The sequence below is a fragment of the Pithys albifrons genome, chromosome 13, assembly GCF_047495875.1.
Source record: "Pithys albifrons albifrons isolate INPA30051 chromosome 13, PitAlb_v1, whole genome shotgun sequence".
Lineage (NCBI taxonomy): Eukaryota > Metazoa > Chordata > Aves > Passeriformes > Thamnophilidae > Pithys > Pithys albifrons.
This window is the reverse complement of record NC_092470.1, coordinates 21,021,004-21,031,490: the sequence shown is the minus strand read 5'-3', so window position 1 is coordinate 21,031,490 and position 10,487 is coordinate 21,021,004. Positions and strand designations below refer to the sequence as shown.

Below are 10,487 nucleotides of genomic sequence, written 5' to 3'. Positions count from 1 at the left end.
GTTGGAGATGAGAAAGAAATTCTTTGCAGAGAGAGTGCTCAGGGATTGGAATGGGCTGCCCAGAGAGGGGGTGGATTCCCCATCCCTGGAGGTTTTTCAGCTGAGCTTGGCCGTGGCACTGAGTGCCATGATCTGGTAAAGGGACTGGAGTTGGACCAAGAGTTGGACTTGATGATCTTGGAGGTCTTTTCCAACCCAATCCATTCTATGATTCTATGAAAACTTTAATCCCCCTTCATCCAGCCCCCAACAATGTCCTGCTGTTGTGGGGCTCAGGGTGTCACCACATTGTCCTCAGAGAAGAAATGATCAGACCCACATCATCCTCTTCAGGTCAAACCAGTAGTTTGGCTTTTGGAAAGAGAGACAAAAAATTAAAAAAAAGAAAAAGAAAAAAAAGAGAAAAAAAAGAAAAAAAAGAGAAAAAAAAGAAAAAAGAGAAAAAAAAGAAAAAAGAGAAAAAAAGAAAAAAGCGAAAAAAGAAAAAAGAGAAAAAAGAGAAAAAAAGAAAAAAGAGAAAAAAGAAAAAAGAGAAAAAAGAAAAAAGAGAAAAAAAGAAAAAAGAGAAAAAAAGAAAAAAAGAGAAAAAAAAGAAAAAGAGAAAAAAGAAAAAAGAGAAAAAAAGAAAAAAAAAGAGAAAAAAGAGAAAAAAAAGAAAAAAGAGAAAAAAAAAGAAAAAAGAGAAAAAAAGAAAAAAGAGAAAAAAGAAAAAAGAGAACAAAAGAGAAAAAAAAGAGGAAAAAAAAAGAAAAAAGAGAAAAAAAAAGAAAAAGAGAAAAAAAAAAGAAAAAAAGAGAAAAAAAGAGAAAAAAAAGAGAAAAAAAAAAAAAGAAAAAAAAGAGGAAAAAAAAGAGAAAAAAAAAAAAAGAAAAAAAGCCACAACACCAAATGTGGAAAAGGCAGAATCATCTCGAGTGAGAAATCGCTACAAAAATGTGCAACGCCGAACGGAACCGACTCTGCAGCTCCAGCATCACGTCATTAGCGAGACGTTTTATCCTGCAATTCCTCTGCCTCCCCACCTGCTCCCCGCCCACAGCGCTCCCCTCCCGGCCCTGCTCCTCTCCCGCGCTCCCCCATAAATTCCACGCTGACAGCTTTAATTTGTGCAGGGCATGCCTGGCTGCTCCTGGCACGAGCAGCCGCCGCTGTAATAAGGTCAATATATATTCATTGTCGCAGGGGTTGATGTGCCAGCACACACAGCCAGGCGGGCCGGGCACCTTCGGGGGCGCTGCAAAGTGGGAGTGATGGAAGGCAGAGCTGCGGCTCATCAGGGCAGCGCAGCCAGTTGGCTCATCACTTATGCATGGCATGAGCAATGTTATGATTTAACTAATCATCATCAGTTATTCATCCCATTGCTGCCAGGGGACCAGGCAACACTTTCATTCCGTGCCAGTTCGGGGTAATTGATGTTCCCTGATCAGTTGAGGCTCTGTGGGTTGGTTTGTTTGCTTCCTTTTTGTTATTGATTATTCTGGGGCTTGTGGTTGACCAGTAGGAGGGGAATTGCTGCTATGAGAAGGATCTGGGGAGACCTCAGAGCCCCTTCAGAGCCTGAAGGGGCTCCAGGAGAGCTGGAGAGAGATTTGGGACAAGGGATGGAGGGACAGGACACAGGGAATGGCTTCCCACTGCCAGAGGGCAGGGATAGATGGGATATTGGGAGGGAATTCCTGGCTGGGAGGGTGGGCAGGCCCTGGCACAGGTTGGGCAGAGCAGCTGTGGCTGCCCCATCCCTGGGAGTGTCCCAGGCCAGGTTGGACAGGGCTTGGAGCACCCTGGGCTGGTGGGAGGTGTCCCTGCCCATGGTGGGACTGGATGGGCTTTAAGTTCCCTTCCCACCCAAACCATTCCAGGATCATGGGATTTATGCCATGAACATTCACAGAGCTCAGAAACCCCCAACAAACACTCCCAGTCCATGGAAATCATAAGGGTGCCCAGTGCCAGGGCAGGGAATGAGTTCCCAGGGACCTGAACACCAGGGAGGAAACCCCTGGGATACACACAGGGATAAACCCAAGGGTTGCTCTGGTGGCAACACAAGCAAGTTTGGATTCCCAATCCAGGTTTCAGGGCATGGACCTGCAGCAGCACCTCCTGTGGGGAGGGAAGAGGGGCAGGAATGGTGGTGGGGCTCAGGAATTTCCCAGCCTTTAAATCAGGAAACAATTATTGGATGACCCATCCCAGCAGCAGCAACACCTCCTGGTTGATTTGAGGGACAACCTTGGGCTTCTGAGCTCCAGGAGGTTGAGCTTGGAATCCACTGGTTCTCCTGGGCTCTGCCCTGGTGCCTCCAGCTGCTGCTGAGGTGTCAACTCAGTCCCAATCCAGGAGGGAATGGACTCCAACTCCCCATGGTGGGGTGGGAAAAGCTCTCAGGGAGCTCTGGCTGCAGAGGTGGCACCACCCCCCCAGTGCTGGGGGTCCAGAGGGGCCACCCCAGAGCCCCAGGACGGGGTTGGCCATCCAGGAGTCTCCCCAGCATCCTGGCATTGGGTTTCCATGGGGATAACTCCACACAGGAACACGAATGTTGCTTTTCATCCCCAGCCATTTCCATGGAGTGTGTGGGGGGGCAGCACATCATCAGCTTTGCCCCAAAATCAGAAGTATTTAAGAAGCAATAAGGCTTAATGCCTGTTTTTCTTCCTTTGTAAGGTGCTTGGGGATGATAAATGATAGGCAATTTCATGGCTGGAATTTCAATTTCCCAAAATATTAGTGCTGTTCTCCAGCACTTCCGAGAGCTCCCTCTTGGCAGTCTCCTCCCCTGCCTCCTCCTTCTCTGTTTCTGAAATCATTTTGGGGTCAGATATCCAGTTTTTGGGTCTGGGAAGGTCTAGGGGAGCTGGTCAGCAACGCTCAGCCCCATCCACATCCCACCAGAAGGGAGTTTGGAAAGGTGGAAGTTTTAATTTTGGCATTTTTTAAATGGTTTTTCTTGGTTTGAAATATGTTTTGATGCAGCCAATGGAATTTAAAAATGAAAAAAAAATCAAAAAGCTTCAGTATTGTGAAATGTTGCTGTTTCAGGGAGATTAGAAATGTCCTTTACTGCAAAGATGTTTTAACTGAGGCTTTTTTTTATGAGTATTTTCACAGGAAAAAAACCCCCACATTCTCTTGAATTGAAAAGGAGGAAAAACCAAGGTGTGTTTTTAGTTTGGGACAAACAATTCCTTGACCCTAAATCAAGAAAATCAGCCACTAAAAAGCCTCAAAGGAGAAAATGCTCAACCCAGAGGTCACCTGGACAGGCCCTTCTGTGAAACCCGAGCTGAGATTTCCAGAATCCTTCTTGGTTTTCCTCCCTCCCTCCCTCCCATTTCCTGCTCCCCCCTGGAGCTGCAAAGGGGTTCCAGGAACCTCCAGCCACAGAGGCACCAGTGAAGGGATTTTTATGTGCCAGCCCCCTGTGCCAGTTCCAGCGTGTCCTCAAGAGGCCTCCGGGGCAGCACCTCCTGTTTGGTGGCTCAGAAACCTGAAGTTCAGTGCTGGGAAGGGGAGGTGGAGTCAGGACCACTGTGCCACCACATGGCCTGGCACTGGGCCTGACCTGGCACTGATGGGCAGACCCTGAGTGGGGGATGCTCTGAAGTAAAGCCCTGAGGATCTGGCACCAAGAAAAGCTGGTACCTGGAAAGCTGGCACCCTGGAAACCTGGCACCCTGGAAACCTGTACCCTGGAAACCTGGACCCTGGAAAGCTGGCATCATGGAAACCTGGCACCCTGGAAACCTGTACCCTGGAAACCTGGACCCTGGAAACCTGGACCCTGGAAAGCTGGCATCATGGAAACCTGGCACCCTGGAAACCTGGACCCTGGAAAGCTGTACCCTGGAAACCTGGACCCTGGAAACCTGGCATCATGGAAACCTGGCACCCTGAAAACCTGGCACCCTGGAAACCTGGTACCCTGAAAACCTGTACCCTGGAAACCTGGCACCCTGGAAACCTGGCACCCTGGAAAGCTGGCACCCTGGAAAGCTGGCACCCTGGAAAACTGGCACCCTGGAAACCTGGCACCCTGGAAAGCTGGCACCCTGGAAAGCTGGCACCCTGGAAACCTGTACCCTGGAAACCTGTACCCTGAAAACCTGGCACCCTGGAAACCTGTACCCTGGAAAGCTGGTACCCTGAAAACCTGGCACCCTGAGAACCTGGCACCCTGGAAACCTGGCACCCTGGAAAGCTGGTACTCTGAAAATCTGCCATCCAGAAAACCTGGCACCTGGAAAATCTGAGACACTGAAAGCCTGGCAACATGGAAAGCTGGTAACCTGAAAACCTGGTACCCTGGAAACCTGGCACCCTGGAAAGCTGGCACCCTGAAAACCTGTACCCTGAGAACCTGGTACCCTGGAAACCTGTACCCTGGAAGCCTGGCATCATGGAAAGCTGGCACCCTGGAAACCTGGCACCCTGAAAACCTGGCACCCTGGAAACCTGTACCCTGGAAACCTGGCATCATGGAAAACTGGCACCCTGGAAACCTGGCACCCTGAAAACCTGGTACCCTGGAAAGCTGGCACCCTGGAAAGCTGGCATCATGGAAAGCTGGTACCCTGAAAACCTGGCATCCAGAAAATCTGAGACACTGGATATCTGGCACCCTGGCAGCCTGGCATCCAGAAAAATCTGAGATGCTGAAAACCTGGCACATGGGAAAGCTGGCATCTAGAAAATGTGATACCCAGAAATTCTTGTGTGCAGAAAAATTTGGCACTTGGGAAATCTGGATCCCTGAAAATCAGATGCCCTCAAAGCTGGCACCCAGAAAAGCTGGCACCCAGAAAAGCTGGCACCCAAAAATTCTGGTACCCAGAAATCTGATCCCATGGAAATCTGGCACCCAGAAAATCTGGCACCCAAAAATTTTGGTGCCCTGAAAATCTGGTGCTTTGAAAATGTGGGACAAAAAAAACCCTGACACCTTGACAATGTGGCATCCAGAAAATTGGTGCCCAGGAAATGTGGCATCCAGAAACACCTGAAACCCTGAACGTTTGGCACCCTGCAAACCTGTCAGGGGAGTTACTGGGGCAACACTGGGCTGGGACTGGCAAAGCAGGCGGGGAGTGGCACAGGCAGGTGGGCACGGGAGGGGGTGCTGGGGGAGGAGAGGAGATGGTGGCACAGCCTGGGCTCAGCCCTGCTGCTTCTCCAGGGCTCCTCAGACTCTTCCTGTGCAGAGATGGAAGGGCTGGGAAGGGGCTGGGACTCTGCCCACGGCAGTTCAGGGGGGCAGATGGGGGGCAGAGCTGGCAGGGGCACCTCCAGCTGGAGAGAAGAGCTGGTTTCTGCCCGTGAGCTCTTCCCCAAAATGCTGGGCTGCTGCATTTGGGGGTTCAGGTGAAGTGTCCCCCCCTTCTCCAGGTTGTGGGCCCTTCGTGGCCCCCCAGGAATGTCAGAGCTGTCTTTGACCCCCCAGGAATGTCAGGGCTGTCTTTGCCCCCCCAGGAATGTCAGGGCTGTCTTTGCACCCCCAGGAATGTCAGGGCTCTCTTTGCCCCTCCCCAGGAATGTCCAGGCTGTCTTTGCCCCCCCAGGAATGTCCAGGCTGTCTTTGCACCCCCAGAAATGTCCGGGCTGTCTTTGACCCCCCAGGAATGTCCAGGTTGTCTTTGCACCCCCAGGAATGTCAGGGCTCTCTTTGCCCCCCCCCAGCCCCCGGAATGTCAGGGCTGTCTTTGCACCCCCAGGAATGTCAGGGGTCTTTGCCCCCCCAGAAATGTCTGGGCTGTCTTTGCCCCCCCAGGAATGTCAGGGCTCTCTTTGCACCCCCAGGAATGTCAGGGCTGTCTTTGCCCCCCCCCACCCCCCGGAATGTCAGGTCTGTCTTTGCCCCCCCAGGAATATCGGGGCTGTCTTTGCCCCCCCCCCCCCCCCCCGGAATGTCAGGGGTCTTTGCCCCCCCAGGAATGTCAGGGCTCTCTTTGCACCCCCAGGAATGTCAGGACTCTCTTTGCACCCCCAGGAATGTCAGGGTTCTCTTTGCACCCCCAGGAATGTCAGGGCTGTCTTTGCCCCCCCCACCCCCCCCAGGAATATCAGGGCTGTCTTTGCCCCCCCAGGAATATCAGGGCTCTCTTTGCCCCCACAACCACGTCCCTCATGGCTCTCAGTGGAGAAAACCCTGGTGGAAGTGGGACCAAAGGGGGGTGGGAACCCCCAGCAGCTGCAGTGGGCCCTGAGGAGGGGCTGAAACGGGGAGAATCCTCCGTTCTCCCCCGAGCTGATGAGTCAGGAGCTGGCAGGGGGAAAGGAGGAAGGAGCCTTTGCTTTGCCACCTGTGCCCTCAGCTCTGAGACAGACGGGATGGGAGAGGAGGAGGCACCACCCACGGGGCCCGTGTGAACCAGGAGCTTTTCCAATCTGCCCAAACCCGCTGCCAGGAGCCCACAGGAATGCTGGGCACCTGCCAGCCCACTTCCCACCTCTGGAAACCACAGCAGGCAGCAGCTGGCACCGAGGAGGGACTCGGGGGAGCCCGAGCCTTTGAGTGGAGCCACATCCACCTGCAGGGCCGTCCCACGCAGCATTCCTGCTCCCTTCCCAGGGGAAACCTCTGCCTTTGGTGTTCCAGAAGCCGTGAGAGCCTCTGGGTGCCCTTTCCTCGGGAGCAGCAGGTCCTTGGTGCTGTCTGGGTGGGCAGGGAAGGCGCTGGCACGGCTGGGCCAGCAAACAGCAAATAAACCAGGATCAGCTGCACAGGCTGTAACCTGCCCTGGCAGCAGGAGCCCAGCTGAGGTGATAACCCAGAGTTCCTCCATGCTGAGGGCAAACTCTGCTCATGAATGAAAAGAAAAACACTCATTAATGATGCAGCACTTGCAGAAGGTCCCGGTGGCCACTGAGAGGGTGGTGCCCATCCCTGTGTCTGTGCCAGGGAAAGCAGCAGGATCCGACCTGTGCCATCACACCGAGGTCTCCCCATCCAGATCCCTCACATCCAGAAGGGTTATCTGAGGGCTGGGAGCTGCTGGAATGCCTGTGGAATGCGCTGTGCTGCTCCAAGAGCTGATAGTTGTCCCAAGCAATGAGGCATTTCCCAAAGGCCGCCGTGAGCTGATCGATCCCAGGGGCTCTGCAGCTCTGCTGGTGCTCCAGGCAATGCTGCTCCAGCCCTGGGGCTGCCCGTGCCAGAGGTGTTTGTCCTTCCAGGAGCTCAGGGGACAGATGGACGTGGCACCTCTGGCCCTGTGGCATCACTCCAGCCCTGAGTGTGTCCATCCCGGCTGTGCAGGGAGAGGGACAATCCAAGCCCCTTGAGATGCCACCAGGAGCATCCCCACAGTGCCAGCACCGTGTCCCCTCCGTGGTGGCACCCCCAGCACCCCCGAGCAGAGGCAGCACCCTCAGTCTGGTCCCTTGGCTTAGGATGATCCCGATTTTGCCCCCAGCTCCCTGTGCTGCCAGGGCAGAGCACCCGCAGCTCCTCCCCCAGCCCTCGCTGTTTATTTTAGTGTCTCTTTGGGAAAAGGGCCATTGGGGGATGTTTAATCAGGCCCGTGTTTACCTTCGGAGCCGCTGTACAAACAACGCAGTGTGGGGAAATTAAACAAACACCGGCTCTAAAGTCGACATAATCAGCTTAAACTCCAAGGATAATTACCCGAGTCCAAATCTCGTATCCCAAAGCCAGGCAGAGCAGGGCTGGCTCCAGCACCTGACAGAAATATGAGTTCCTTTGAAAGATAACCTTGTGAGCTGCAATTAACTCCGGGCTTTGCCAGTCACCGAAGCCGGGCTGAAAATAGCCCAAGGAAAACAAAGCCGAGCTCTGGCGCTGCCCCCGCAGCAATCCCAACCTAAACACACCAATTAAAGGCACCTCGGGAGCAGGGTGGGATTTCATCACAGTGTCTCGCCTTCGCTTGAAAGGAATCGATGCCAAATAAACCCCTTTTCTGGCAGCGCAGGCGGTGGGAAAACCCACGCGTGGCCCTGGAAGTGCAGCCTTTGCAAGGAGAGGGGGTGGTTTGGGTGTTCCCTGCAAAACGTCTGCAGGGAAATGATCCCTGGGGGAACTGGTGACAAAAGTGGGGAGGGGGGACAGCCCGGCCGTGTCAAACTCCCCCAGGAATGGCCTTAATGAGCAGGGGAATGTGCAGAAATGTTGGTGGTTCCGAGGAGAGCCGAGTATTGAGGGAGGGGGGGTCGGGGAGGGCGGCAGGGAGGGCACCGGGGGGCAGCTCCTCGGGACGGGCACACAGACCCCCCCAGGCCCCCTGGGCGGGGCACCAACATGTGGAGGGGTCTCTGTGGGGACAGCGAGGGAGGAGGGACAAGAGGGGTGATGCCACTCACAGGAGGGTGACGTCATGCACAGGTGGAGATGTCACTCACTGGGAAGCGACGTCATATATAGGTGGGTGACGTCATGCACATGTGGGTGACATCATGCACAGGTGGGTGATGCCACTCACGGGTGGGTGACGTCATACACAGGTAGGCAACGTCATGCACAGGTGGGTGACGTCATGTACAGGTGGGTGACGCCACTCGCAGGTGGGTGGCATCATGCACAGGTGGGTGATGCCACTCACAGGTCGGTGACGTCATGCACATGTTGGTGACGTCATATACATGTGAGTGACGTCATGCACAGGTGGGTGATGCCGCTCACGGGTGGGTGACATCATACACAGGTAGGCAACGTCATGCACAGGTGTGTGACGTCATGCACAGGTGGGTGACGTCATGCACAGGTGGGTGATGCCACCTTGGCCCCGCGATCATGGCACCACCCCAATATCCTGCGGCAGTGCCTTTTTACCTCCTGAATCCAATCCCTGCAGCTCCCAGGCAGTTTCCCGGGATAAACAGTTCAGCCCAAACATTTTGGCAGCTCTTTCACTGCTTCCTCTCCCCAATTCCCAGATGGTTCCTCCTCCAAATACAAACACATCCACAAATCAGGGGAAACCTCCCGGCGCTGGCTCTGCCTGCCCCCCTTGGCTGCCAGCCCGGCCGTGCCCGTGTGTTGTCACCGTCTGCCACCCCCGATGGCCGGGCTGGAGGAACATCCCGCTCCATCCCGGCGCTCCTCGGCTCATTGGGATGCTGGAGCAGCCTCAGCTGGGCAGGGAAGGAGAGACCCCGCCACGCTCCCCCCGCCCCGCAGCCCGGGCAGCAGCTGCCCCTCCTCGGGACTGGCACAAAACGCCCGTTCAAAGCGGAGCCGGTCCCGGCGCTGCCCGTCCCGTAAACGCCCCCGGATCCCGCTGGGAGTTCAAAGGCGACAAGGAGCCTAATTAGAAACTCCGCCGTGTTTCTTGCCGGCTGATAAGAGCGCTTTGAAAGCGGCTCCGGGGGAGATCAGGGACTTTCTGGTGCTTTCTCTCCTCAACTATTCCAGGGCACATTTGCTGCGCTTCGCTCTCCCTCCCGGGGAGCGGCGACACTTCCAGGCACGGCTTGTGACATCCCGATTAGCATAATGAGGGCAGGTGGATCTTATCCCGCAGCCTCGTGGCTTTTCTGGCTCGGCTCGTGAGCGAGGAAAGGTGTCAGGAGCTGCCGGCAAGTTTTGCAAATATTAAGGTAATGAAACAACTCGAGGGTGTTGAATTATTAAAGGTTTTTCTGCGCGTTTCTGATATTTTATTCCTTTTATTAAATGTGTAAGTGAGGGATCAGGGAGATGGGCTGCTTTGCTTCTTCCTGCTTTCCCAGAAGGGGCAGAAAGGAGGGAAAGGCAAATCCAGCTGGTGCAGCTGTTGTGGATGGGGCTGGATGGGCTGAGTGGACACAGCATGGAATGGCTGAGCCTGAGCATCCCAAGGCAAAGCAGGAGCATTTCCCAAGGTTTGGAGGAGATGGAGGGACACTCAGCTGCCTTTTCCCGCAGCATTAACATAAATATTCTGCATTAAGCACCCCAAAAGAGCAGCAATATTCCAATCATGGAATCCTGGAATGGCTTGGATTGGAAAGGGCTTAAAGCCCATCCCATTGCCATGGGCAGGGACACCTCCCACCAGCCCAGGCTGCTCCAAGCTGTCCGTGAACACTTCCAGGGATGGGGTATATAATAATCTAAGCTTAATTATCATTCAAATGTGCAAGGAGTGTGATATTTGCACCCCCTGAGCGGTGCCAATCAGGCAGCCTGAGCAGAACATTCCCCAAACAAGCCCTTATTAACTCCCAGATTTTGGAGGCCTGGAGCAGGCTGGAGCCAATCCTAAGTGAAAATTAATGGCAAATTCTTGTAACCACATTAAGAGCCATCTTAGTTCATTTGAAAGCAGTTAAACATGAAAACAATATGAAAGCCATCTTGTGTGCCTGGAATATAAATATTTGTCCTTCTCCTTGCCAGAGCAGCAAGAAAAATGAGGAGCCGTTGGCATGTGAGCTGTGTATAAACACCCTCACAAAAGGCCGACGGTTGATGGATTAAACTATTTGTCAATTTTTCCATTTCCTTCGTCAAAAAGTAATTAAACATTAAGCAGATGTCAGGGTCT

General features: G+C 53.7%; 1 protein-coding gene across 1 annotated transcript; it reads left to right on the top strand.

Annotated features, from left to right (window-relative positions):
• The first annotated feature begins 305 nt into the window (after positions 1-305).
• On the top strand, positions 306-1,154 carry LOC139677798 (nucleolar protein 58-like). The gene is made up of 3 exons (XM_071568079.1): positions 306-569; positions 783-914; positions 1,113-1,154. The coding sequence occupies exons 1-3, from the start codon at positions 306-308 to the stop codon at positions 1,152-1,154; spliced, it is 438 nt and encodes a 145-aa protein (XP_071424180.1).
• The last annotated feature ends 9,333 nt before the right edge of the window (positions 1,155-10,487 follow it).